A 25,315-nucleotide genomic window follows, 5' to 3' on the forward strand; every position below is an offset into this window, starting at 1 on the left:
ATAGAGCTAATATAACTAATTCTATAGGAAAAGCTGGGCAGAAAAAGGGGGAACCGCTAGGGCGCCGCCCTGTTGCTACTTGTCAATGTGGCCAGCGCAATTACTTTTGAAGGGGCTGAAAACAACTGCAGGTCGCCTTAGGCTTTATCATTAAAAAACGCATGCCTCATCGAAGGTGATGTGGGAAGTTCACCGAAAGCGCTTGCTAAGTGCGTAATTTATGTAAATCACATGTACGCACTCGTTCAATAAAGCATGGTGCGAATTGCGGTTTCGAATCTGTGTTTTTGGACGCGTAGTGGTTTCGTACAGTTTAAGTCCGACATGTGATCGCGCGACGACATCGGACGCTGTGGCACATTCGTACCTTTTGTGCCAACCAAGCCCTGAAGTGCTCTGGCATATACCTTCACATGCAGGTAAACGAATATCTTCTTGTTCAGAACACCAGGCGAGTAGGCAGCTCTTGTGATGCATCACAATCGTTTGTGAAGCGTCACAGTAGAGCATTTTTTACATGCGGAGCGGTGTTTTTATTTGCATGTTTCCCTTCAGTAGGGAATTGCTGGACAGGTGGACCAGCGCTCCGGAATTGTACTGGCGAATCTACAAGCAAGTCATAGAACCTGTTCAATGGTTGCACATTGAACAACCATGCTTCTACAAAGGCCACAGCAGAAAAACAGCCTGATTCCGAGTATTTATGTGCCAGGAAGCAATCAACAGGCGAGTGCCTAACACGGACGAAATCGAGTGCATGAACCCACATATTGATAGCGCAGGCGTTTTATTAACTGTGCAATATTTTCAACACTTCCTTGCATGCCATTTCATGTGGCATATCCTTTCTGGTCACACATGTGTGCAGCGAATCTATTTGCATGATCGACTCCGGGCCTGTGGGACCGTTCACTTGTACTTAATGCTGAGTCTTTTACATGTATCTATAAACTACAGATATGCACATCAGATACCTGCGAGAATGTTCAAAATTCAGTTATTTTAGACAACACGCACATATGGAATACTGACATAATCTCAAATACCACTAAGCAGCTGGGACACATTTTTGTTGAGTATACTCGCGGGTAAAATAAGTAGATCATGTGGACAGCTCCAGCTCATTTTCCTTAGATCAGTGTGTACAAGGGTTATGCAAAAATAATGTTCGCGCACCGATTATTTAGCTGTATAAGCAAGAGAACCTACCACATTAGTGTAACATATGTTGTACATCACACTAATACGTGCTTTCATTTACCAAGGGAGATGAGTTACTTATATGGCTCATTCAGTCAAATCACACTGCAAGCTGCGTTCATCAAACTTCTGTTGGAATTTGCAAATGCTCAATGAAACATGTTTCCCTGTTATGCAGATATGCAATAGCAAGCCCTTTATGTGTTCTAAAGGTAAGATTTAAGCTCTAAATTAAAGAAAACATTTCAAGTCAGAAACAACAAGCAAACATGGTGAATGCATAGTATCAGAAGCCCAAGGTACAGAAATTTTGAGAAGTGTCGAATGATTTTAAGGAAAGAATGGTATTTGAAAATGCGAGACTTTAGTGGAGGTCAAGCAAGTCAATATAGGTAGAATACTCTGCAAAATTATGCGAGTGATGGGATGGCAAACAATGGGTCAGCAAACAATGGCGCTTCGGCGGTGTGTCTGACTAATGACGCATGCATCTGGCTCGTCATTCGCCGATTCACCCGTCGCTAGGTGACGGAAGTAAGCCGAAAGGTTTAGTTTAATTTATACGCAGATATGTTTACTTTAGTCGGGAAAGAATAAAAAAATAAATAAATTTCTGTTAATCTCATTTGCCATTCTTTTTTCTTTTGCGATGCTAGCGGCAGCAAACGGTCGGCGTTAATACTATAACGTGACGTATTTCCTGTTGCCACGGTTCGCCGAGTTTCCCCTATTGTTATATTTCTTTCTCTATGCTTGTGTAATCTGATTTGATCGCGCGACGCTAATGCTGTAGAACTTTGTGGAAGGCACGCGGGTCCCAGCGATTACTGTGGAACCTTCGATGACTGATGTATAAAAACCGACGCGCTAGACCCGCTGATCAGATTTTCGATGATCGCCGACGGTGCTCGCCGCTATCGCTGTTGTTTGAGCGTAGCCTGCTTTTGAGGGCACAAGTTCGCCCAACAAAACGCTAGTTTCGTTAATCACAGTTTTGCTGCATTCTTTAACGTTACTACTACGTGACGATATATAGGAGATGCCAGGCAACGATCCTCCAGACTTCCTCCACTTCTTCTTGCCGCACTTTGTTCTGGTAAAGAATTTCATGCATAACATTCATCTACGCCCATTGGTCCGCCGGTCAGGGCGAAGCTACGCCGTTTGCCGTTTGTGCCATATACGGCAAAGTCAGCCCTGAGCTTAAATGCCTGGAAACCACGTTCGTAACATGATTACTTGTGCCGTTTGATACCTGCCTTGATTCTCTGATTTCATGGGGTCACACGGAACGGGATCGGGATGAGAACTTGCAATAAGTGCTTAAGCGCGTGAGCGACTCAGACATGAAGCTCCACAAAAAGATGCAGCAGATCCAACGAGTTGGAATCTATATGCAGCGATGCTTTGTGTTAAGGTATAAAAAAGTGGAAACACGAGCATATTCACGCCATCGATTCTCGATACGAATGCTTCTCTTAACTTCCCCAATTATTCTTTCTTTTGGGGTCTCGGCTCTTGGCTTCAACCGCAGTGAAGTTTCCCCCGAACGTGTCATTTTATTTGACACACTAATAAATGGCTCCAATATTGTGACATTACCTTTTTGTTCTTTTTGGAAATCTTGGAGCAATTATGCATGATATCGCTTCTGTTTCTCTTCTGCATGGCTTTTATTACATATTATGCATTTGTTTTGCTTTAAATGTACCAACAGTTTCTTGAGCAATCCTCTTGTTATGGACACGCGCCATAATGCGAGAGCCATCTTCATCATCAAAACCACGCGCCGCGCGGCACGCTTTTGCGTTCCGAGCTCGTGCCAGACGAAAGAGAAGCGCAGCAGAACCGAGGGCCTCACCACAATGAAACCCTGGGTCTCCAAGAACACCATGACCACGCGCCAGGCAGGAGCCTTCCACAGCTCGGGGAGCGGCACTACGTATACGGCAGAGGACACCCCGAGCGCGAGCCTCGCCCGAGCCGCCGTCACCACCGTGCCCGCGCAAGATGTGTCCCTGTCACAGCTCACGTACAGCGTCGAGTCTGGCCAGACGATCGCTGGGCCGGGCAAAACTTCGTGCGAGAGGAGCGAGCGGCAGCGTTCACCGTTGACCAAGCGTCGTGCTTGCAAGTCCGAGGGACAGCTAAGGGCATCGCCTCCTCTGCTAGCGCCTCGGCGACAGCCTGCTGCCCCGACTGCACTCGAGACCGAGCAGCATGGACTCCCGTGCAGCCACAGGCCTCGGACGAAGTCGCAGCAGGTCCGCGGACTCGTGAACGTGGGACAAGGAGGACCAACCGTAAGCAGAGGCATCGAACCCTACTCGAGTAGCGAGGCCTAAAGGCCGGTATTAACAGGGTATATTCCCTACAGGTGCTGTGTATTTTAAACCACATTGACCTTCTTCCCGAATAACCGCAGGCGTTAGCATGAGCATAATGGTATCGTGGTATTCAGAAATTTTTATTTTTACGATACTAATATATCAACTTCAGATCATTATGCTATTTCCTGTGAAAATTTTTCTGCTTGTAGCCTACTTACAATGAAATAATTATTAAGCAGTAAATGTAATGTGGCAGGATAGCGGTTAAATTGACGCGAATAATTATACGGCAGTATATTAGAAGTCTGCGCACTCCATAATGGGAAAATGGTTCTCCGCATTTGTGATCGGTGAAATAACGGGCCAAATGTTGAATAAGTTGTTTCCCTGGGCTAATCGCTTTTTAGATGAAAAGGGCCCTTTGTTAACCAGTACAACTCAAGAAAGAGAAATTGGCGGACTCATTTAATAGGCACCTGCCAAGTACTCAGCACAATCACTTTTTCTTTTCTTGATTTGGCGTCTGGCTTCGCGGGCCTCCTTTGTGGCCTGCTGTCCATTCGGCCTTCGCGGCACCGGCACTACACGGCTGCAACGCCGGTAGAGGCCAGTGCCACAGTGGAGCCCGACATCAGTATGCGCCTGATACGTGACGCGGTTTCGGCTATTGGCATAATTGGCTAATCGTTGTATATTAGTTCTCTCAGAATTTTTGGCTGTTTAAGACGAACGTTGATATTCCACATAATTTTGTAAAAATTGGGCGCGGCTCGTTCGGAGCATGTTCAGCAGCACAAGCCTACATGCTGCTGAGAGGTAATAAGGGGGGCGTGCCACGTAGGGACGTAAATATTGAAAAATGTCACTTTTTTGGTGGAAAAATCTCGTGCCCTCAAAAATCGACTGCTCATTCGTGCTCAGAAAACACGCGGCATTTCAAAGAGTGCGAAAAAAAAAAGGATCTAGTGTTTCTCAAAATTTGGCTACCCTGTTACCATTCCTCAACGCTAAAACTTGTACGACGCGTAATTCATCACCGGGATGTAGCGCGTCAAACTTTTTTGCATGGCGACCACGGCACTAGTGCCTAAGGGTTAATTTCCGTAATCTGATTGCCATTATGTGCCGAAAATTGCCTAAAATCGTCAATTTGTCCCTTATCCAATCGCCCCTTATGTAATACCCCGCAAGGGATCTTTAAGGTAATAAAATGAAAAAAAAATGAAATTTGCCTTGAATGAGGTATAGTCGCTTTGAAGATTATATCACCAAGGAAAAATATTGCAAATATATTGTGTTGTAGGTGCAACGATTCGTGATGATCCTGCAATTGCTAAGACACTTATTGCTTTCGTGCATTTAGAAAGAAAATAATCTTTGGAAATCTAGAGAGATAAAACTTGACAAAAAAGTCGCAGTTCTGCCCGAAAGGTGAAGCATCAATTGCGATAGCGAATTATTAGACTGGTATAAGAAATAAAGATAGTAGATTTATCTGCTGTACAAACTTGTAAAGTTTACTAACTAAATTAACAAGCATGGTGACACGCGCGCCCAAGCAAGCAAGAACAGATCTCACTTGATGACCGCAGACACTTGCTGTCAGAATGCTGGCGTGAGGAAGCGTGGCAGCCGCAGCTAGCGAATCGACCTTAACGCTCCGTCTCACTTCAACGCGAACTAAGCGGCGCAGATATAGCGTACACGAAGCTATCAGTCCCCTAGGTACGCCTAGACTCTGTGCCCATCGCAGATTGTTTTCAACATAGGGGCCGCGCGGTCGCGCTCAGTCAACGCCTCCTAGATAGGAGGCCGGTGCCTTCTGGTTTATGGCTTCACGTTACTTGGACCGAAATTTTCATTGCCAAGTCGGGCATGATGAAAGCGGTGACGGTAAAATCACCGCGGCTCACTCGGGGGCGTCCCCATTAGATTCTATAGCAGTCGGGCAAGGTAGCATGACGTCGCAGATTAAAGTGCACCGGCCTTGTGCTCCCTAGAAGGCGTTGGCTCAGCCGCGCTGTATGCAGCTGCCTCCAGAGTAGAACCCTCCCGGTACCTCAGTCGCGATGAAAGACATCGCGCTTCCTCCCCACTTTCCTCTGTGCACACGAGATCAAGCCACCCTACTTGGCTCGCTTTCGTGCGCTTTCACTCGCCCACTCAGCATATACTGCGTGGCCACGATATTATCACACTTGAACTTTGTCCAGAACGTCACGGCGACGCCGACGCCGACAACGATGGCGGAAATGCGCCTGCAATGCGCAGATAGTTGCTATCACAATGATATGATATCACGCGAACGTCTGTAAGCACAGGCACGAACATTAGGCAAATTTACGTGCAGCTCGCAGTTTTCATGAGAGCTGAACAATTCTAATGCCACCCACTGTGGTGGCGTAGTGCCTCTGACGTTGCGCTCCTGAGCCCGAGGGGGCTGGATTGAATTCCAGCCTCGGCGGCTGGATTTCGACGGGGCCAAAATGCAAAAACGGCCGCGTAGCGTCCACTGGGTACCCGTTAAACTCCACCAGTTGGTTAAAGTTAGTCCAGAGCCCCCCCCCCCCCCTCCCCCCCCACTATGATATGCCTCATAATCATATCGCTGTTTCGGGACGTGAACACCCAAATCTGTTTATACCGGTTTTTTAGCGAACACTTTCAAAAGTATTTAAAAGTTGCCTGCGCCAGATAGTACAATTGTACTATATAAGCTGGTCTACTCGAAGAGGCGGACATTACTTGCACAAAAACTGAAATGCAGAATCAACTTATTAAAATATCACTGATGGAGTTTTAACTAATTACCTTATGGCTCATATGGCGATTGACAAATTCCAGCAGGAGGGAGTTCCCAAGACACATCCACTTGCAACAAGTTCTCTGGATGACACCAGTTTCGACATATTAATTTCCAAACGTTGCGAAGACATGCACTGACGTTCCAGTTTCGTGCTTCAATGCATAACACGACGTTTTGTTAAGGAAGTGGAACGACAGTGCATTTTTATCGCAAGTTTGAGGGCAGATATCTCGTAAATGGCGTAATCCACACAATATATGCCTTGCAGTCGCACCCACTATAATTTGTAAATTGCAATATGTGCCATATGGTAATTAGTTTACAATTTAATTGTTGATTTTTATGAATTATTTGGTTATTCGTTTCAGTTATTTGTGCACCTATACCTTTCGCCTCTTGGAGCAGACCAACTCATCGACTAAAATTGTACTATCCACCACCAGCAATTAAAAAAAAAATTGAAGTGTTCGCTGAAGCATACTGTATGTACAGATACAGTGCTACAAAGTTGTCTCTAATAAATTTGTTGTAAACTATATGGGCTTGTTTACTGCGTATTCAAATGGCTAAGATAGGATTGTAACAGGGCCAGTGTTATGTAACGATTCCATAAGTATTCTCTAAAACATGGCGGCTATGACGTATTTCCGGCTCCTACAATGGCTTGCGGCCTCTGCAACCCGCAAGAGCAAAACCTTTGAGATTCGTTTCGTTCACTTCGAGGAAGTGGTCGCTGGTGGGCGTGAACGCCTCCTATTCCAATACGATTCTATTTCGCGCTTCGCCAGTAGTCTGAGCAGCACTCCTCTTTGCTGTTACAGGAATCAGCCGGCTGCGAAGGGTGTATGATAACGAATTTATAGAATCAAGCCACAGGGATCGTTACATCACAGCGGCCCAGATCACGAGAGTGTCATTGATTCATATGATACAGCTTCTTTAAAAGATGCACCTGCAAGAGAAAACGGGAACGTTCGGCAATGTTTTCTTTCACCTGCGCAGCATACCACGGAGACAACGCTGTGGACTGCCGGGTCGTCGTCGACGTTCCCCTTTATCGCCTCCCCGTCAGGCCCGTGGCGGCGATGCGGACACTCGGCCTTCCTGTACACCGTGGGCAGTGACTTAAGCAGCACCGTCGACACTTCCGCCACTACCAGCAGCAGTGCCAGCAGCGGCACAAGTACCAGCAGCGCAAGCTGCAGGGACAGCGCCCGAGTGTTGTACGTTAGGGGCCCTCTTATTTGGGGGCTGATCAGGGGTCGATTGATGGGCACAGACTTTATTTTTTTTTTAAAGCTGAGTGTAATAATTTCCCGCAGGCGCACAAGTGGTTCGACCAGTGACATGGTAGATGAACACAGGGGCCGTGTTTGAATTGCATGATAACGAGCCTTATCGGTTTTAGTTTTATTCTGACTGTTTACTTCGACTCTGACACTGCGTTGTGAAGTGTTTCTTTTGACATGTAGCAATGCTCGCAAAAAACACTGAAAAGGAGCCTTTTCATAATTTGCCTCATCTGTAACCAAGCCACTGGCGTTACTTTATCATTTTTCTGCATCTCGATAATACCACAACACTACACATTTTCTTTCGTAGTATACTAGTCGAGCACCTGTTTTCAATTCTGCGAGCTTGCAGTAAACGCGAGTTTTTGGAGTTGAAATCGGACTTACTATTGGCACATTAATTCACTGTCATGAAAAATCAGACTCACGATCTTCAACATAGGAAGCCAGAAAGGCGCCAATATTCAAGTCGTAAATTAGTAACCTTGTGTAGAGTCCATATGTTTCTATAGTGAGTAAACTATCATCCAAGCGGTTCTCGGAGAAAACATAGGATTTATTTTCATCAGATCTCCTCGGATCCTACGGACACTTTCATGGACAATAGATATAATTTTAGATGTGTACTGAACGGGCGAAAAGGCTGCTTTAAATTTCCCCCGAGGACTAAAAATTTTGTTGCCACCGATTTAGCGTTAGCAATAGATCGCAACCTCATATAGCTTCACATGCGGCGACGCGTAAGCAACCACTCGTCATTGAAAAGGAGCTGCTGTACGTTGGTCAACCTTATGTCGGCGGATGCAGAAACACGCTCGCTCACGCGTGGTCGCAGGCCTGCCCGTGTAGTGCGCGTCAGCAGCAAGGCGGCCCTGGCCCCGAACACCCGTAGCTGCGCCCTCGACTGCAGGCGACGCGACGTGGCCACGGCGACAGACTTGCCGCCGGGCGAGCACAACGGGAACCTCCCGGGCGTCTGGATGGGAGGCCGGCTGCCTCTGATGGTCGGCGCTGCACTCTTGTCCGCACTGCTGGTCGCCTCTGCGGTGGCCACCACTGCCGGTATCATGAACCGCCAGTCGACCACGGCACCTGGAGGTGCCGACGAACACCGCCTACGCGACGCCGTCGCTGGTGAGCTGCTGCCGCGTGCCACGGGCAGCGGACACTTGGGTACTCACCGCGGGCATGGATGCGGCTTGCTTTGGGCATCGATAATCTTCGACTATTTGACAGCCAATACGTCATTAACGACGGCTCGAGGAAGCACGTTAACGCACGGCGTTAAACGAACGCTTCTACAAGCTAATGTTAAAGCACGGCGGCATTGTTCCCGCAAATTTGATGCCACGAAAGTTTGATTTCATAATCCGAGAAATATAGCCATTATTTAAGGTAGTGTAACGTACGCTGCATCTAAATGTGAAAACATGCTTATCAAAGAGGCCACTGTCCATGAAGGACAGCATTACTCTATCTCTGGCATCCACGTCGTTCTTCTATCCACCTTCCGCCTCAACTTCAGTTCACTCTTTCACAGTGTGTTGATACCGGTGAGGCAAGAGCAGAAACTGCAGCTCGAAGCAGTAACAGAATGCAGTAGCTTATGACATTTGCTGTCCGACCTGTTAAATATAAATCAGTTATTACCCCCGTGTCAATATAATGCGTTCATATCAATTCAGCCACATCTCTGCCGCGATGTCATTTCAAATGAACACGTGAAGGAATTCGCCAGTTACGGATCTTTCAAATGTTTAATCTGCTTTTTACGCATTTACAGTTGGTAGTCTTTATTGAAACAACCGAAGGATTTTCGGCCTTTCGCTCACTGCCACAAAAGCTGGGTACATTTCTTCTCCTGTACAGGGAATCTGAGCGTAACGATGGTTACAACTCTGTATTTTGTATAATATTATATCGAGTTGTTGACAATTTCCTCTCGTGAAACTTCGTGTACCTTGCTAATTTCCACCGAACTTAATATATTCGACAAAAACTTGCGTGTGAGTAAAGAGAGAGAGAGATTTTATTTGCATTAAAGGGGGGCAGATGGGTCGACCTGAGCAGCTGCGCTGTAGTCCGCTATGCTGCATTGAGCTCTAATGGAAACAGCGGCTCTATAGTAGGCGCGCCCTCTAATGTAGATATGCATGAGTGAACTTCTATAGCCTTAAATGGACAGTAAGGAGAATAAGTGGAACCCTATTAGTAAATTATGCTTATAAGAATTGTAAATAGGGAGACGAGGCTCGATAAGCAAATAGTAAAAAAAAAAAGAAAAAAAGAAAACCCGCTAGAATGAAAGGCGGGTGGCAACGCCGACTCAGACTTGCCGCAACAGCTTGTCGTGACATCATATATTTTCACAGTGTCTGGCTAGGTCTAGATAACTGTTTATCAATAATGAGGACTATTTTTGTATCATATAGTGCCCGAAGGGTGAACTTGTTAAGCTTGGAGGATTGTTACGGGGCCACAGCGCCCTAAAGGCCAGAAAATGCACTGATATTTGTAACGTCACGCTGACGTTCTGGCGGTGTAGTTGTGTGGCGCATGGGAAAAAAAAAAGAAAACTTAGCCTTGATTTATTCTACTAACAAACCTCTTTTCGCGGAATGAAGAACAGCGTTTTTGAGGAATACTTTATAAGTCTAAACAAAGTTAGTGTTTCGCTTTACTGTCCCTTCAAGTACACCTTCTAAACCGGCAGTTCCGTAATGGCTAACAAATTTCCTGCAATGTATCTCTTCGAGCAGCTGGTGGTCCGCTTTTGGGAACTATTTCGACAACTTGGCCTCGTGTGCCAAGTGACTCGATCCCTCTTGGCACCCCCTCTCGCTGCAGGATTGGCAGCCACCAAACCGCTGCTGCCTGGATTGCCGTATACGGAGTACCCACTACGGCATGATCCTGGCGTCCCAGCTGACGAGGCGGTCACTGACGCTGCCTGGAAGTGGCCGTCGACTGCGAGCGAACCAGTCGACGGGGACGCGACCGTTGAGCAGCCGGCTGTCGGATACGGCAACGCAAGCGCCAGCTTCGTGACTGCCGAGAATCCACTGGAGCAACCGTTCCGGAGATCCGTAAGTGTAAACATGACGAGCGATGAATGAGAGGGTGCTGTTTTTGGCGCTTTGGAAAACCAGCCCGATCGCGGCACGTTGATCTAGTTCAGGTTTCTTCTCGTGGCGCTTGCATAGTAAACTGGTTCGTCTTTAGAACGTTTACGTGTTGTCTACATAATTAAATTTTTTTTCACGAAACTTCGAAAGAGTTGGGCATGTGGTGGGTAACGTCAGTAATCTGCAGGTCTTTTGGCTTGGTGACGTGATACCCGATGCACCCGTAAACGCAGCCACATCACTGACTCAATTGATGGGTAATGCTCATAAAGTGACTTATATTTGTAAAGTGATGTCCTGTGATGTAATCTCAGGAGCCTTTTTCGTATTAAGTAAGCCTGATGTTAGAGAGCCCCACGCTTGCAAGAGCAATAACTCACCGTGAACTCCAGCCATTGACCAAATATGTAGATTAACGGTCTAATGGCACAAGTGAACAGACCATGTGTGAGGTCTGTTAACGTATGGACTTATATGGGCAGATACATTCGCTGTAGGCACTTAGTATATAAATGTCTATATGCTTCCCAGTGCTCTATTCGTGCGTTCTTAGTAATACATATAAATCTGATTATAACGAACTAGAGTATAGCGGATTTTACTTCATATGTTATCCAACAAGCAAAATTCATTTAACGACATTCATACAAAGTAAATGCTTGAAATTCACTTTAATTCAATTATGGGGTTTTACATGCAAAACCACTTTGATTATGAGCCACGCCGTAGTGGAGGACGCCGGAAATTTCGATCACCTGAGGTTCTTTAACGTGCGCCTAAATCTAAGTACATGGGTGTTTTCGCATTTCGCCCCCATCGAAATGCGGCCGCCGTGGCCGGGATTTGATCCGTAAATGCTTGAAAACGAACAAGAGGATGGGATGTGTATATTTAACCTAGAGCGCCTACAATTGGCGCCATAAAACCACCTGCAGTGGCATATAGACGGTTTACCGCATGCTTTTATTGCGATAGCAATTATTTGGACACTCCAGGCGCATTCCTGCCGTCATCGTCACAGTCGGCGTCGCTGTGATGTTCCGCGCAAAGTCTAAGGGCGATAACGTCGTCGCCGCGTGCCGTATGCTGTATGTGCGAGTGAAAGCGTGCGAGTGTGAGCCGATGATGGTAGCTCAATCTTGGGCGTGCAAGGAAGGAAAGCGGTCAGGAAGCACGCCGTATAAAGTGTGTATAGATCGCTATACCTTAGTATTTACTTATTTATTTATTTATTTACTTATTTATTTATTTATTTATTTATTTATTTATTTATTTCAACATACTGTAGCCCAAAAGGGCTATCGCATGAGTGGGGAAATACAATATATGGAAAAGCATAAATATAGCACTGAACATCAATAATTAGTAATATGTAAGAGAAATTCATCGATATATCCAGTTACCTGATATATCGAAATGAAGAAAGCAGACAGTGAAGCGAGAAAAAGCACACGGGTAATCATTTGTTTTCCTTTTTAAATTAGAAATGTAAAAATAATAAGAAAAAGGGGGATTGGAAGGGGACGAAAATACAATTTAACGCAGATGAGAGCGGAACGCGAACGTTCCGCATCAGGCGCGCGGTGGAATACGAGTTCAGCTACCGCGGTGGCCATTTCTCCGACCGTATTTCTCTATCAGTTCTATAATTCAATTAAAGAAAACAAGTAATTTCCGATAAGCTGCCAATTTCCTTTGTATCGCTGTAACTAAACAACAGTCATGCGCATCCATTTCCCATATGTTTGTCGATCATCTACATATTCAGCTATTTCTAGCGCAAGAACCACTTCGTTATAACCGGAGTTTCGACTGCATGCTGGAGGCGCACGTGCACTGCACGTTGTTTCAGACGAGGCCCGAATGCGGCGTCGCCTTCTACACGTACTGCCGGGAGCCGCGCCGCGAGTTTGTCTACCGGGCCTCGATCAACGCCTGCCTGGCGACCGGCGACGACCACCCGGCGCAGCTGTGCAACCGCGGCCCCAACCGGTTCGCCTCGTGGCGCGAATGCGAGAGGAGCTGCGTGCTCGCCCAGCCGCCGCGCGAGGCCTGCCTCGACAAGACGCTTCTGCTTGGCTGCAGGAGGTACAGAACCTTTCTCGTGCTCGCGTAGGTGCGGGCAGGCCACCACAGCGCGTTAAACGTATAGCGGCAAATAAGAAATAAGGTAATGCCACAGAGTTATGTCAGTAAAGGACCCCACAGGTTTGCACTACTATCGTGGAAACTAGAGACATAAACTTTGTGCTTTAACTGTGAATTCAAAATACGCGCCACGTTTGAACGAATGAAACAAAAATTTACCTTATCCTACAGCAGCCACCGGCCGAAGGCACACGTGAACGGAAGTACTTGTACAGCGCACCACGGGGCATTTGCGTGATGTTCAAGAGTACGGACGGCGCAGGTACCAACTGACCGAGAGTTCAAGGAGATATGGCGATAGTTCTACAATGTTTACTTGCTACTTTAGCTTGGGGAACATGCAATGGAATACAATGATGTCATACTACGTCTACAGTCTTGGACGCCGTAATTCATTTCTTGCTAACCTTTAAGAGGAACCTTTAGTTTGGGACGAACTCCAATGCCGACATAAATGCATTTTGAGACAGACCCTAGGCCGATTTGAATAATCTTTACTTAATTTGAGGCAGGAGGTTAAGTTCTAGTCACTTAGGAAACGAGATTTTGATTGAGGGCCACAAAATGTAAACGAAAATTGCTGAAAATTGGTAAGTGCTAAAAAATAGACGCAGAAAGCTTACAAAGCGGTAACTCTGCACCAAAGTTAGCTATCGCAGTCCTGTCGACAGAATCTCTTAGAGCATATTGACACGTGTACTTATCTTTATCGGGCGACCACGTTTCGCCGCTTAACAACTGTAATCGCACAGCGACGGACGCGCCTGCATGTATCCGACGTTTCTGGAAAGTTATCGATGATTCTACCCGGCTGTCTGTTGTCGCCGAACCTTATGTTATCTGATTTCATCGCCTGACGCGAATGGCGTAGAACATTGTGGAATACGCGCGGGTCCCAGCGATTAGTCTGGAACATTCGACGGCTGCTGTATAAAAGCCGACGCGCTTGACCCGCTGGGCAGATTATGCGACGATCGCCGACTGTGTTCGCCGCTTTCGTTGTGCTATAAGTGTAGCCTGTATTGTGGGCACAGGTTCGCCCAATAAAATCTAGTTTTGCCTTTCACAGTATTGCTACTGTGTTCTTAACGTCACCACCACGTGACATCTGGTGGAGGTGCTTTTGGTCCATGTACCGGACGTCCCCGACAAGCCGTGATCCAAGCCCGGACCGTAAAGAGAGCACCAACGTAGTCACGGACCATCGAGTAAGCCGTCGTCTGCAACAGCTGCCCCCGGAACACGGACTTCTACCTGAGAAGACCAAGAAGATCGTGGCCAAGACAACCCCAATGGCTGCCCCAGCGACCCCGATTGTCCTGCAACAACCTCGGGACCCACCGACCTTCCATGGAGCAGCAACTGAAGACCCGGAATCCTGGTTGGAGAAGTACGAGCGAATCGCGACATTCAACAACTGGGACTCCGACGACAAGTTGCGGCATGTATACTTCGCCCTAGAAGACGCCGCCAGAACGTGGTTCGAGAACAGGGAGTCGACATTGACAACATGGGACCTGTTCCGAAGCGGCTTCTTGCACACGTTTACAAGCGTCGTGCGAAAAGAGCGAGCCCAAGCTCTACTAGAAACCAGAGTGCAGCTGCCAAACGAGACGATCGCGATCTTCACGGAGGAGATGGCCCGTCTTTTCCGGCACGCCGACCCGGAAATGTCGGAGGAGAAAAAAGTTCGCTTCCTGATGCGTGGCGTCAAGCAAGACCTTTTCGCCGGACTTATTCGTAACCCACCGAAGACTGTGGCTGAGTTTTCTGCAGAGGCATCGACGATCGAGAAAACTCTGGAGATGCGCACCCGGCAATATAACCGCCAGGGGCACACGCCGCAGTATGCCATCCAAGGACTGGGTTCGGACGACCTTCAAGAGACCATCAGGGCCATTGTGCGCGAAGAACTGCGCAAGGTCCTGCCTTCGTCGCAGCCTCAAGTAGCTTCGATCGCTGACATCGTGAAAGATGAGGTTCAGCGATCGCTTGGGGTTCCTGAGGTGCAACCTCAATTACCGCAGCCCCAGCCAGAAGCGATGACCTACGCCGCCGTCGCACGCCGTCAAGGTCCCCCTCCGCGACCACGCCAGGGCCCTGCAACGACGCAATTCCGTCGTCCGCCGCCGCCGCCGCCAGCACGCCCACCCGTCGCCCAGCGCACCTACGCGAGGAAGACGGACATTTGGCGAGCCCCCGACCACCGTCCGCTCTGCTATCTCTGCGGAGAAGCCGGCCATGTGTATCGCCGATGCCCATACCGGGAGATGGGACTGCGAGGTTTCGCCGTCAATGCTCCGCGCCCGCAGAGAGGTGAACGCCCTCGCGATATCGCCGACTACCTCGCGGCTACTCAGTGGAGTTCTCGACGACCGTCGCGTTCACCATCACCAGGCCGCTACCTGTCGCCGCAGCGCCGACCATACACTGGCCCAGCTCGGGGCCGGTCAGCGAGCCCATATCCGGAAAACTAAAAGCAGCAACCGATGGAGGTGCGGTTGCTGTCCGTCGAACTGTCGAAGATCCTCCGCCGCCGACGAAGACGCCGAAGAAACTACCTCGACGACATAACGACACGCCGCCGTCCCGACGAAGTCTGGAAGGAAAGAATGCGACGACGAAAGACGACCTGACGACGTCACATACCAGCCACAAGTCAACGCGACGCAGTCGTGATCCGACGCCAAGACCGAACTGTAATGCAAGACAAAGAGCCACCGACCTCGACGTGCTTCTCGACGGCCACGCAGTCACCGCCTTAGTCGACACAGGGGCTGATTACTCCGTCATGAGTGGACACATCGCCGCCCAGTTGAAGAAAGTTAAGACTACGTGGGAAGGCCCTCAAATTCGTACCGCCGGAGGACACCTCATAACGCCGACTGGAATGTGCACGGCAAGAATTACCATTCACGACCGGACTTACCCTGTCACCTTCGTTATCCTCCAACAGTGTTCACGAGACGTCATTCTCGGCATGGACTTCCTCAACCAACACGGCGCAGTCATCGACCTGAAGTCGAAGTCAATAACTCTGTCGGAAGACCATGCGATACCGTCGGAGAACCCTCGTAGTCACCACGCCTTGAGTGTGCTCGAAGATCAGGTGAGCATCCCGCCTCGCTCCAGCATTGTTATTTCGGTCGGCACCGAAACACCCACTGACTTAGAAGGTGTCATCGAAGGCGACCAACGTCTACTGCTAGACCGTGAAATTTGCGTCGCAAGAGGGATCGCTCGACTGCACGGAGGAAACACGAAAGTGTTGCTGACAAACTTCAGCCAGGAGTACAAGCACATCAACAAGGGCACGACGATCGCATACATCGAGGAAATTCTGGAAAACAGCAATGCGTTTGTCCTCTCGGATTCCGCCGCATCTACCCCGACGACCATGGTTGCCGAACCAGACTACGACATTAATCCAAGTCTCCCCGTGATTAAGCAACAGCAGCTCAGAAGTCTGCTCCGGCGATACAAAGGCTGCTTTTCGACGTCATCGAGGATTCGACAAACACCAGTCGCCAAGCATCGCATAATCACCGAGGAGTACGCTCGACCACTTCGCCAGAGCCCTTACCGAGTTTCGCCGCGAGAACGTGAAGCTATAAGAGAACAAGTCGACGAAATGCTGCGCGACGACATCATCCAGCCGTCGAAAAGCCCGTGGGCATCTCCTGTTGTGCTGGTGAAGAAAAAGGACGGAACCCTTCGTTTCTGCGTCGATTATCGTCGTCTGAACAAGATCACGAAGAAGGACGTATACCCTCTCCCACGGATAGACGACGCATTGGATCGGCTCTGCAACGCTAAATACTTCTCCTCGATGGACCTCAAGTCTGGCTATTGGCAAATAGAAGTCGACGAAAGAGATCGTGAAAAGACCGCCTTCATCACCCCAGACGGCCTCTACGAGTTCAAGGTTATGCCATTTGGACTGTGCTCGGCGCCTGCAACGTTCCAGCGCGTGATGGACACGGTTTTAGCAGGATTGAAGTGGCAGACCTGTCTCGTTTACTTGGATGACGTCGTTGTATTCGCTGAAAATTTTGACGATCACCTTAGGCGGCTTGCCACAGTACTAGAGGCCATCAAGTCATCAGGGCTCACTCTGAAGCCAGAAAAGTGCCGCTTCGCTTACGATGAGCTTCTATTCCTAGGCCACGTCATCAGCAAATCAGGAGTACGCCCCGACCCGCAGAAAACAACTGCCATTGCAAAGTTCCCGCAGCCCACCGACAAGAAGGCAGTGCGTAGATTTCTTGGCATGTGTGCCTACTACAGGCGATTTGTCAAGAACGTTTCACGCATCGCTGAGCCGCTGACACAGCTAACTAAATGTGACGTCGAGTTCAAGTGGGAAACGCCACAGGGCGACGCATTTCAAGAACTCAAACGACGCATGCAGTCGCCGCCCGTACTTGCGCACTTCGACGAGCACGCCGATACCGAAATACACACTGACGCCAGTAGCCTAGGCCTCGGTGCCGTCCTAGTCCAGAGAAAAGATGGACATGAACACGTGATAGCTTACGCTAGCCGATCATTGTCAAAAGCAGAAGGCAATTATTCTACAACCGAAAAGGAATGCCTCGCCATCATTTGGGCCACAGCGAAATTTCGCCCTTACCTATATGGCAGGCCATTCAAGGTGGTCAGCGATCATCACGCGTTGTGTTGGCTAGCTAACCTAAAGGACCCCTCAGGACGGCTGGCACGGTGGAGCCTCAGGCTACAAGAATACGACATCACTGTAACCTACAAGTCCGGACGAAAACACTCAGATGCCGATTGCCTATCCCGCGCCCCCATTGACCCGCCGCCGCAAGATGACGAGGATGACGACGCCTTCCTTGGAATAATAAGCGCGGAAGACTTCGCCGAACAGCAACGAGGAGACTCGGAGCTAAAAGCCCTAATCGAGTATTTGGAAGGGCACACCGACGTTGTCCCAAGGGCATTTATTTAAGCGTGGATTATCTTCGTTCACGCTTCAAAACAACCTACTCGTGAAGAAGAACTTCTCACCAGTCCGCGCCAACCACCTTCTTGTTGTTCCGTCGGCGCTACGTCCAGAAGTACTGCACGCCCTACATGACGATCCGACCGCTGGGCACCTCGGTTTCTCCCGGACGCTATTGAGGATACAAGAAAGGTATTACTGGCCGCGCCTAACCACCGATGTCGCCCGTTACGTCAAGACATGCCGCGACTGTCAGCGACGCAAGACACCACCGACAAGACCAGCGGGATTACTACAGCCGATCCAGCCTCCTTACCGACCTTTTCAGCAGATCGGGATGGACTTGTTGGGACCGTTTCCGACATCAGCTTCCGGAAATAGGTGGATTGTCGTGGCGACGGACTATCTCACCCGCTTCGCTGAAACTAAAGCTCTACCGAAAGGCAGCGCAGCCGAAGTGGCTAAATTTTTCGTCGAGAACATCCTGTTGCGACATGGTGCTCCAGAAGTCCTCATCACCGACAGAGGAACGGCCTTTACAGCGGAGCTCACTCAAGCCATTCTGAACTACAGTCAGACAAGGCACAGGAGGACAACGGCCTACCATCCGCAGACGAATGGTCTTACGGAGCGGCTGAATAAGACCCTCGCCGACATGCTAGCGATGTACGTCGACGTCGAGCACAAGACGTGGGACGCGGTCCTGCCGTATGTCACCTTCGCCTACAACACGGCGGTGCAAGAAACAACACAGATCACGCCATTCAAGTTGGTTTACGGCAGGAACCCGACGACGACGCTCGACGCCATGCTGCCGCACGTCACTGACGAGGAGAATCTTGACGTCGCTACCTATCTCCAGCGCGCCGAAGAAGCCCGACAGCTCGCCCGCCTACGGATCAAGACCCAGCAGCGTACCGACAGCCGACACTACAACCTCCGACGACGCTTCGTCGAGTACCAGCCCGGCGACCGTGTTTGGGTATGGACCCCGATACGCCGGCGAGGACTCAGTGAGAAGCTGCTGCGACGCTATTTCGGACCCTACAAGGTCATCCGACGTATTGGCGCACTAGACTATGAGGTCGTGCCAGACGGCATTTCGCACTCACAGCGGCGCCGCGCACGATCTGAAGTGGTCCACGTGGTGCGCCTTAAACCATTTTACCGACGCTGATGAACTTCCTTAGTTTGTTGTTTTCTTTGCTACGAGTGCTTTTCTTTGTTACTTTCGTTTGTTAGCAGCATCGGGGCGATGCTTTTTAAGAGGGGGGTAATGACACGTGTACTTATCTTTATCGGGCGACCACGTTTCGCCGCTTAACAACTGTAATCGCACAGCGACGGACGCGCCTGCATGTATCCGACGTTTCTGGAAAGTTATCGATGATTCTACCCGGCTGTCTGTTGTCGCCGAACCTTATGTTATCTGATTTCATCGCCTGACGCGAATGGCGTAGAACATTGTGGAATACGCGCGGGTCCCAGCGATTAGTCTGGAACATTCGACGGCTGCTGTATAAAAGCCGACGCGCTTGACCCGCTGGGCAGATTTCCGACGATCGCCGACTGTGTTCGCCGCTTTCGTTGTGCTATAAGTGTAGCCTGTATTGTGGGCACAGGTTCGCCCAATAAAATCTAGTTTTGCCTTTCACAGTATTGCTACTGTGTTCTTAACGTCACCACCACGTGACAATATGAAGAGGACAAATTTGTTATGAATTGGCCGCTTGCGTAAAACTGTTCCGACGTTTACGAGGGTTTTGTAAAAGTCCTGCTAACAAGTTAGGGGTCTAACTGGGATGGTGAAAAATTAGATGAATCTTGTGTGCTTTACATGTGTTATTAGGTGCAGTTTATAGATGTGATACTGTTTTTATTAGCGAGAGAGAGAGATTTCTAAACTTGATTGTTCGATTTCTAACAATATCTTTTTATTAAAATACTGGCGACCTAAATTAAAGACCTGCTTCCTAAAGTCCCTATTGCAAGCAAACTGGATTGTCTCAGAAACAGTACAACTAAACAAGCAAAAGACCCTTGCCATTTTTCTTACTAACAAGCTTCGATTCACCCCTGCGCCGGATCCTTTCACTGGTTATGGCGTTCGTGTACTGAGCACGTGGAATTGAATTAAATTCCCTGCCGCGGTTGCTGCCTTCCGATAGGGTCAAATGTAAAAGTCCTCGTATTTAGATGAACGCTCAATATTCTCACGTCCCCGAAACTAAACCGGATCGATAAACTGCTGCGTGTCGCGAAAGCTCAGTGGTTTGAGGTAATGCCATGAATAAAACAAATGTGAGCAGCAGTGGCCGAAAAAAAAAATCCTTCGCTCTCTTGTTCGGCCACGGTCTATCCCATCGAGTTTAACTCCTATCTTCCTGTGCAACATTTACCTTGTAAGAATCTTCCAAGCCTCTTGTATAAAGCAATAAGATCCAACTGTCTCCAGAGGATAATCACAGCTAAAGAACATATTGGATTCTTTCCGCCCATATACAGGTTTTTTTTTAGCTGCACCAAATTAAAAAAAAAAAAAACGGCCGTGGCTTAGCTTGGTTAAGCCTGGTGATTGCGAAGCAATAGTGTGTTATTCTCGGATCAGCTGGTAGTATGGCTGGTGGCAGTCTTGGGTTATGCTAGTGTTATGGCTTACAGTGAATCATCTAAGCACCAGCACATCCAGGTGCATCTCGGACTTGAGCACGCCGTTGGCAAACGCCCGTATCGAGCTGAAGGACGAGAGGTCCAAGTAGCGCATGACGACGTTCTCGATGCTCGACACCCGCCGAACGTCGGCGGCTGCGAGGAGGCCGCTGCTGATGTCGCGACACGCGAGGATGACTCGGGCGCCGCGCCGCGCCCCTGGTGAGAGGAGCGGGAGTTAGGCCGCCGTTGGTGGCTACCGCCTCGCCTCGCGACGGCGTGAGATGGGGCCCCGTTTTTACACAGCTGGTGTGACGTCACTCTAGGTCACGTGGTGTGACGTCACGCAACGAGGTCACGCTAAAGGTCAATGGTGCCTACCACCGCCTCGCCACGGAACGGGCTGAAGTGCGACCTAAAGTAGTATTGCTTCGCAATAAAAGAAACTGCATTTGGCAGATAGCACAGTTGTAATTACTCGATCAGGTGACTATTACTTATGCGAGAAATCAAAACAAAAACATGATTAGCACTTGCTTTAATGAACTTTTTGGTTATTAACATTACGACCACTGTTTCAATCTACGAATTATAGTCGGCAAGATTGCAAGGCGTATTCACTTAGAACGAATCCTCAGGACTGCACCAGTTTCGAGATATCAATTTTCAGTGTCCGACGAGATGCATTGGCGTTCCACTTACTTTTTTAAAGAACACGCTGTTTTATTCATAGAAGCACAAAAGTAACTGGAACACCAATGCCTTTCGTCGGACACTTGAAAAGTTATACCTTGAAACTGGTGCAGTTCTGAGTATTCGTTCCAAGAGAATATGCCTTGCAAACTCGTCGACTATAATTTGTATATAGAAATAGTGGCCATAATGTTAATAATTAAAAAGTTAACTTACGTAATTACGATAATCACTTAATTATTTTGATTTCTCGTAGAAGTAATCGCCACCTGATCGAGTCATTTAGATAAAGAATTAGAACTGTGCTATCTGCCACAGGCAATTTTTTAAAAATTCGATGGAGCTAAAAAACAGCACACTGTATGCGGTAGATAAAGGCACTGTACCGCCAGTTTTATCACATGAGACATACTGTGACTATCGATGATGTCAATGTTACAAACGCTACAATCTGTTGCTTAATATTTAATTTAATAAAATAGTTACGATGACATTCCACAATATAGCCTTAAAACGTACACAGAATTCTGCAGCAAATAGTTAAGTTTATTTCGCCAAATACCGCTTGCATCCTCTAAGTTACCGTGAGACCAGGTAAATGTAAGGAACATAGCAATAGATAAATTAGAATTTAAGATGTTCCGCCAAATTTGATGCCTGTATCCCTCACTAAGACATGTTGCAAGCTGCTTGAGGATATCTTTTTTGACTACCTTGCTCTTAGTTTTAGTAAGCGTGGCCAAACTAATGTGCTTATAGTGGAATGAAAAAAATTTATTTTGTGGCCGTAATTATTTAGTCGCGCAAGTTGAAGTCGCTTAATGAAACGGATCACTCTAACGCTGAAATAAAGATATGTTAAGTCGGTTCGCAAGTGATACCAGAAGCAAGTTTCTGCTTCACTGAACCAGGGCCGTAAAGTTGAAACGTTGGCCTGCTATATATGTGGGCGTATCACTATGTTACAACAACCGTCGTTAAAGTCAGGTGAAGAATCTGGTTGCATACATCATTCAGTGGCTGCTTACAATGAGCGTGGAGAGAAAAGAACAGCGTTCACTTCAATGTTTTCACTCCGGCATTGTAAGCATTGCAAAATTCTCAGCGACATGCTGGTCCGAAGGCTGGTACCAGATTCCATGGCGCAAGCCATTTATAGAGCACTTTTTATAGCTTTGCTGATTACTTTTGCTTCTCTTAATGAAACACGCAGTAAGGCTCATATACATCAGGCGGGTAGTGTAGGAAGTTGGTGGGCATGTGGGAAGTCCACCAAAGCATTGCAGGCCGCGTGGTTCAGTAACTCATATTGTACGATACGAATATTTGGCCGCGAAGCTGCACCAATGTTAAATGCTAACTGTAAATATTCTTCAAAAGCGCGTGTGCTACAGCGGCATTACTGTTTATATTTCTTCATTCCTTACGGAGCCGCCGCTTCCCTAGCCAAGCGCCGGGTTGACGCCTTCCCCACATAAAAAGTGGTGTGGCTGCGCTACCTAGATTTGAGGCGAGAGGATACAGGACAAGGTACGCCCTCTATTTCTCTCCTCGTTTTTTAATCTACGGCTATGTAGCGCTGCCGCGACGCGAACCTTTTCTGACTAGCCCTTTCTTCTATGCTGACGCGCAGTCCACCGCGTCGCTAACCCGCCTGTCGAATTGCTCTCCCCTTCCGCAGGCAGGACGTCCGCACCAGCTGGTGGTGGTTCGATGGCCGGGCGTGCCTAGCCTGGAACTTCCCCTGGGGTGGATGCCCGGCCAACGGCAGTGCCGTGTTCCCCACGGCCGGCCAGTGCACGGCCCACTGCACCAACCCGCGCTACCCGCCCTGCGCCGCTCCACGGAGTGCGCCCTGCGGCAGCGCGCAGTTGAAGTTCCCCTTCTTCGCGGCAGATGCGCCTTCGTCGGCGGTGCAGGTAGGACATTAGGCAGTATAATAGCAAGAGCTTGGTGGCGCAACCCACCGCCCCGTTCCAAAGAGGACGCTCATAACATCCATCCATCCAGGTCGAGAGGCGCTGCTTCAGGTTGACGCGGCGCGTGCTGGAATCGCACCGGTGCCTGACCGGCGCCAACCGGTTCCTCACGAAGACGGCCTGCGAACTGACGTGCAAGAAGCCGCCGGCGCGGCCATAATGACAGTCGCGCGACCTCAGGGCTGGCGACAAATAGATATAACAATAGAATGGCAAAGCTTTATCCACCCGTTGGTGTATTTTATAGGACTTAGTGTGGACGGGCTCGTTAGAGGACGTTTTACTGTGACGTAACTAAAATAATAAAGACAATTGCTTTTGTGATACTTGTGGGGAGAATGCTTGTTCTCGAGTTGGGTAACCGGTGGCACACATACCATACTGAAGAACTGGTAGACTTTGTATATAAAAATACCTGTTCAATGTGACGTGGTTTCCATTAAGAGGGGCATGTGCGCTTTAAAGGTATCATGAGATATTATACACAACGGTTTTCATTTGCGATTTATTGTTTTCACTACGCAGAATACTAGTGCACTCTCTGGCACTGCACTTCGTCGGTTTGCATTGAAGCGTATACATAACTAGTTTATTCGGCGTGAAATGTTACGTACCCCAAACCCCAGGGTTAGGCACCGGAAGCTTAGCTGTAATTCCCTTACTGCAACAAGTACCCGTTTAGCACGCATTAGTCTTTTATTTTAGGCGAATGTTTGTCTATCTCACCCGAGATCACAATGGATGGTGGGTTGGTTTCTCCCCAAGTAAACTGGACCAGTCACGGAAATGGTGTAATGAAATCTCGGCTGAACCTACGGTCGCTTGGCTCGCACATCGGTCGCGTGTCGGGATCTCCGCGTTCACGTTGGCGCTAGCATGTGGGGAGTTGTGGTTAGGCTAAGCATATAACCCCATATTGTGACTGCGTGGCATTTGCACCTAAGTTTTGGGACCGATGCGCACTCCCAAAGCCGGGTAGCTTATCGTGAAGTGTAAAATAAGTGAGTTTTATAGTAGGCAAGCTATAATCGAAAGATAGAGATTGTATAGCCTGCACGATCTTGTGAAACTAAAAATTCTACCATGACCATAAAGTAAAAACAATTCAAGTTCACTGTCGGTGAAAGAAAAGGAGGCTATAAAATTCAGAGTTTAAAATCTCCGCTGTCCGGCGTGCCCGCGACCGGGCCGGTGGACTAGACCTACTACTCCCGACGTGGGACTAGCCGGGTGCGCGACGAGTTCGCGTCCTCGCCGGCCCTGCAATAAAGTTTCTTCACTCACTCACTGAAATCTCATTGATCCTGCAAGAAAATTTTGGATGGCAGCACTAACCTTCCCGTCGCTATGCCCAAGTGTAGTGGCACTGAAAGAAAGCACATTTTGAACAGTTAAACCTAATCTAAGACGGCGAAGTGGTATTTCTAGGGTTCGTTCTCTTAAGCTAATAAATCGTCGACAAGAAAAAAAAAAATTGTATAGTTTCATCTTCCCTAAACACATGACAAATCAGTGAGGGTGCCAGACTAGCCCTCTATAATGAAAAATTTAAAGAATGTATGCGACAGGGAAGCCTACTAATATTTACTTCGATTTTTCTAGATTGGCAAAGAGTGCTTTTTCAGGGGTACAAAAAGTGTTTAAAATCCAGGGAATTTGTTATATATGGCACAGAGAATTCTCGCATCATCATTTGCCTCCGAAATCCTGCAGCTATGATCAAGGCTGATGTAGGGAGAATTTCAATGGCTGGGCCAGCTAGCGACGCTTTCGCCAATGAATCAGCCGTTTCATTTAGAACTAGGTCTGTATGCCCAGGTACCCAGACTAAATGGATATTAGTTAAGTGTTGAGGTACTAAGGATTTAAACACTCGCGGAACCCAAGATTGATTAGGTGCTGTGAGTGAAGTACACAAGGACAAAGAAACAGTAACAATGATTACATAATGTATTGTTGGGCTTAATTTACGAAGGGTAAGTACTTTTGCTAAAAATTCTGCAAGAAATATTGGTACAAAGTCTGGAAGCCGCAGTAAAAAAAGGCCAGCTGAGAATAGGGCTGAATATACTAATGCCACATTTTTCTTGGTACTGCCTGGCATCAGTCGCTACGATTACATTTGTT

The 25,315-nt window shown here is 48.2% G+C and overlaps 1 protein-coding gene across 1 annotated transcript; it reads left to right on the forward strand.

Moving 5' to 3' along the window:
• Positions 1-2,925: 2,925 nt before the first annotated feature.
• LOC126523548 (uncharacterized) lies at positions 2,926-23,506 on the forward strand. Its single transcript, XM_050172144.3, has 7 exons — positions 2,926-3,503; positions 7,339-7,559; positions 8,464-8,762; positions 10,476-10,714; positions 12,606-12,841; positions 22,891-23,128; positions 23,220-23,506. The coding sequence occupies exons 1-7, from the start codon at positions 2,940-2,942 to the stop codon at positions 23,346-23,348; spliced, it is 1,926 nt and encodes a 641-aa protein (XP_050028101.2). The 5' UTR covers positions 2,926-2,939; the 3' UTR covers positions 23,349-23,506.
• Positions 23,507-25,315: the final 1,809 nt, after the last annotated feature.

Source organism: Dermacentor andersoni, chromosome 6 (assembly GCF_023375885.2).
Source record: "Dermacentor andersoni chromosome 6, qqDerAnde1_hic_scaffold, whole genome shotgun sequence".
Lineage (NCBI taxonomy): Eukaryota > Metazoa > Arthropoda > Arachnida > Ixodida > Ixodidae > Dermacentor > Dermacentor andersoni.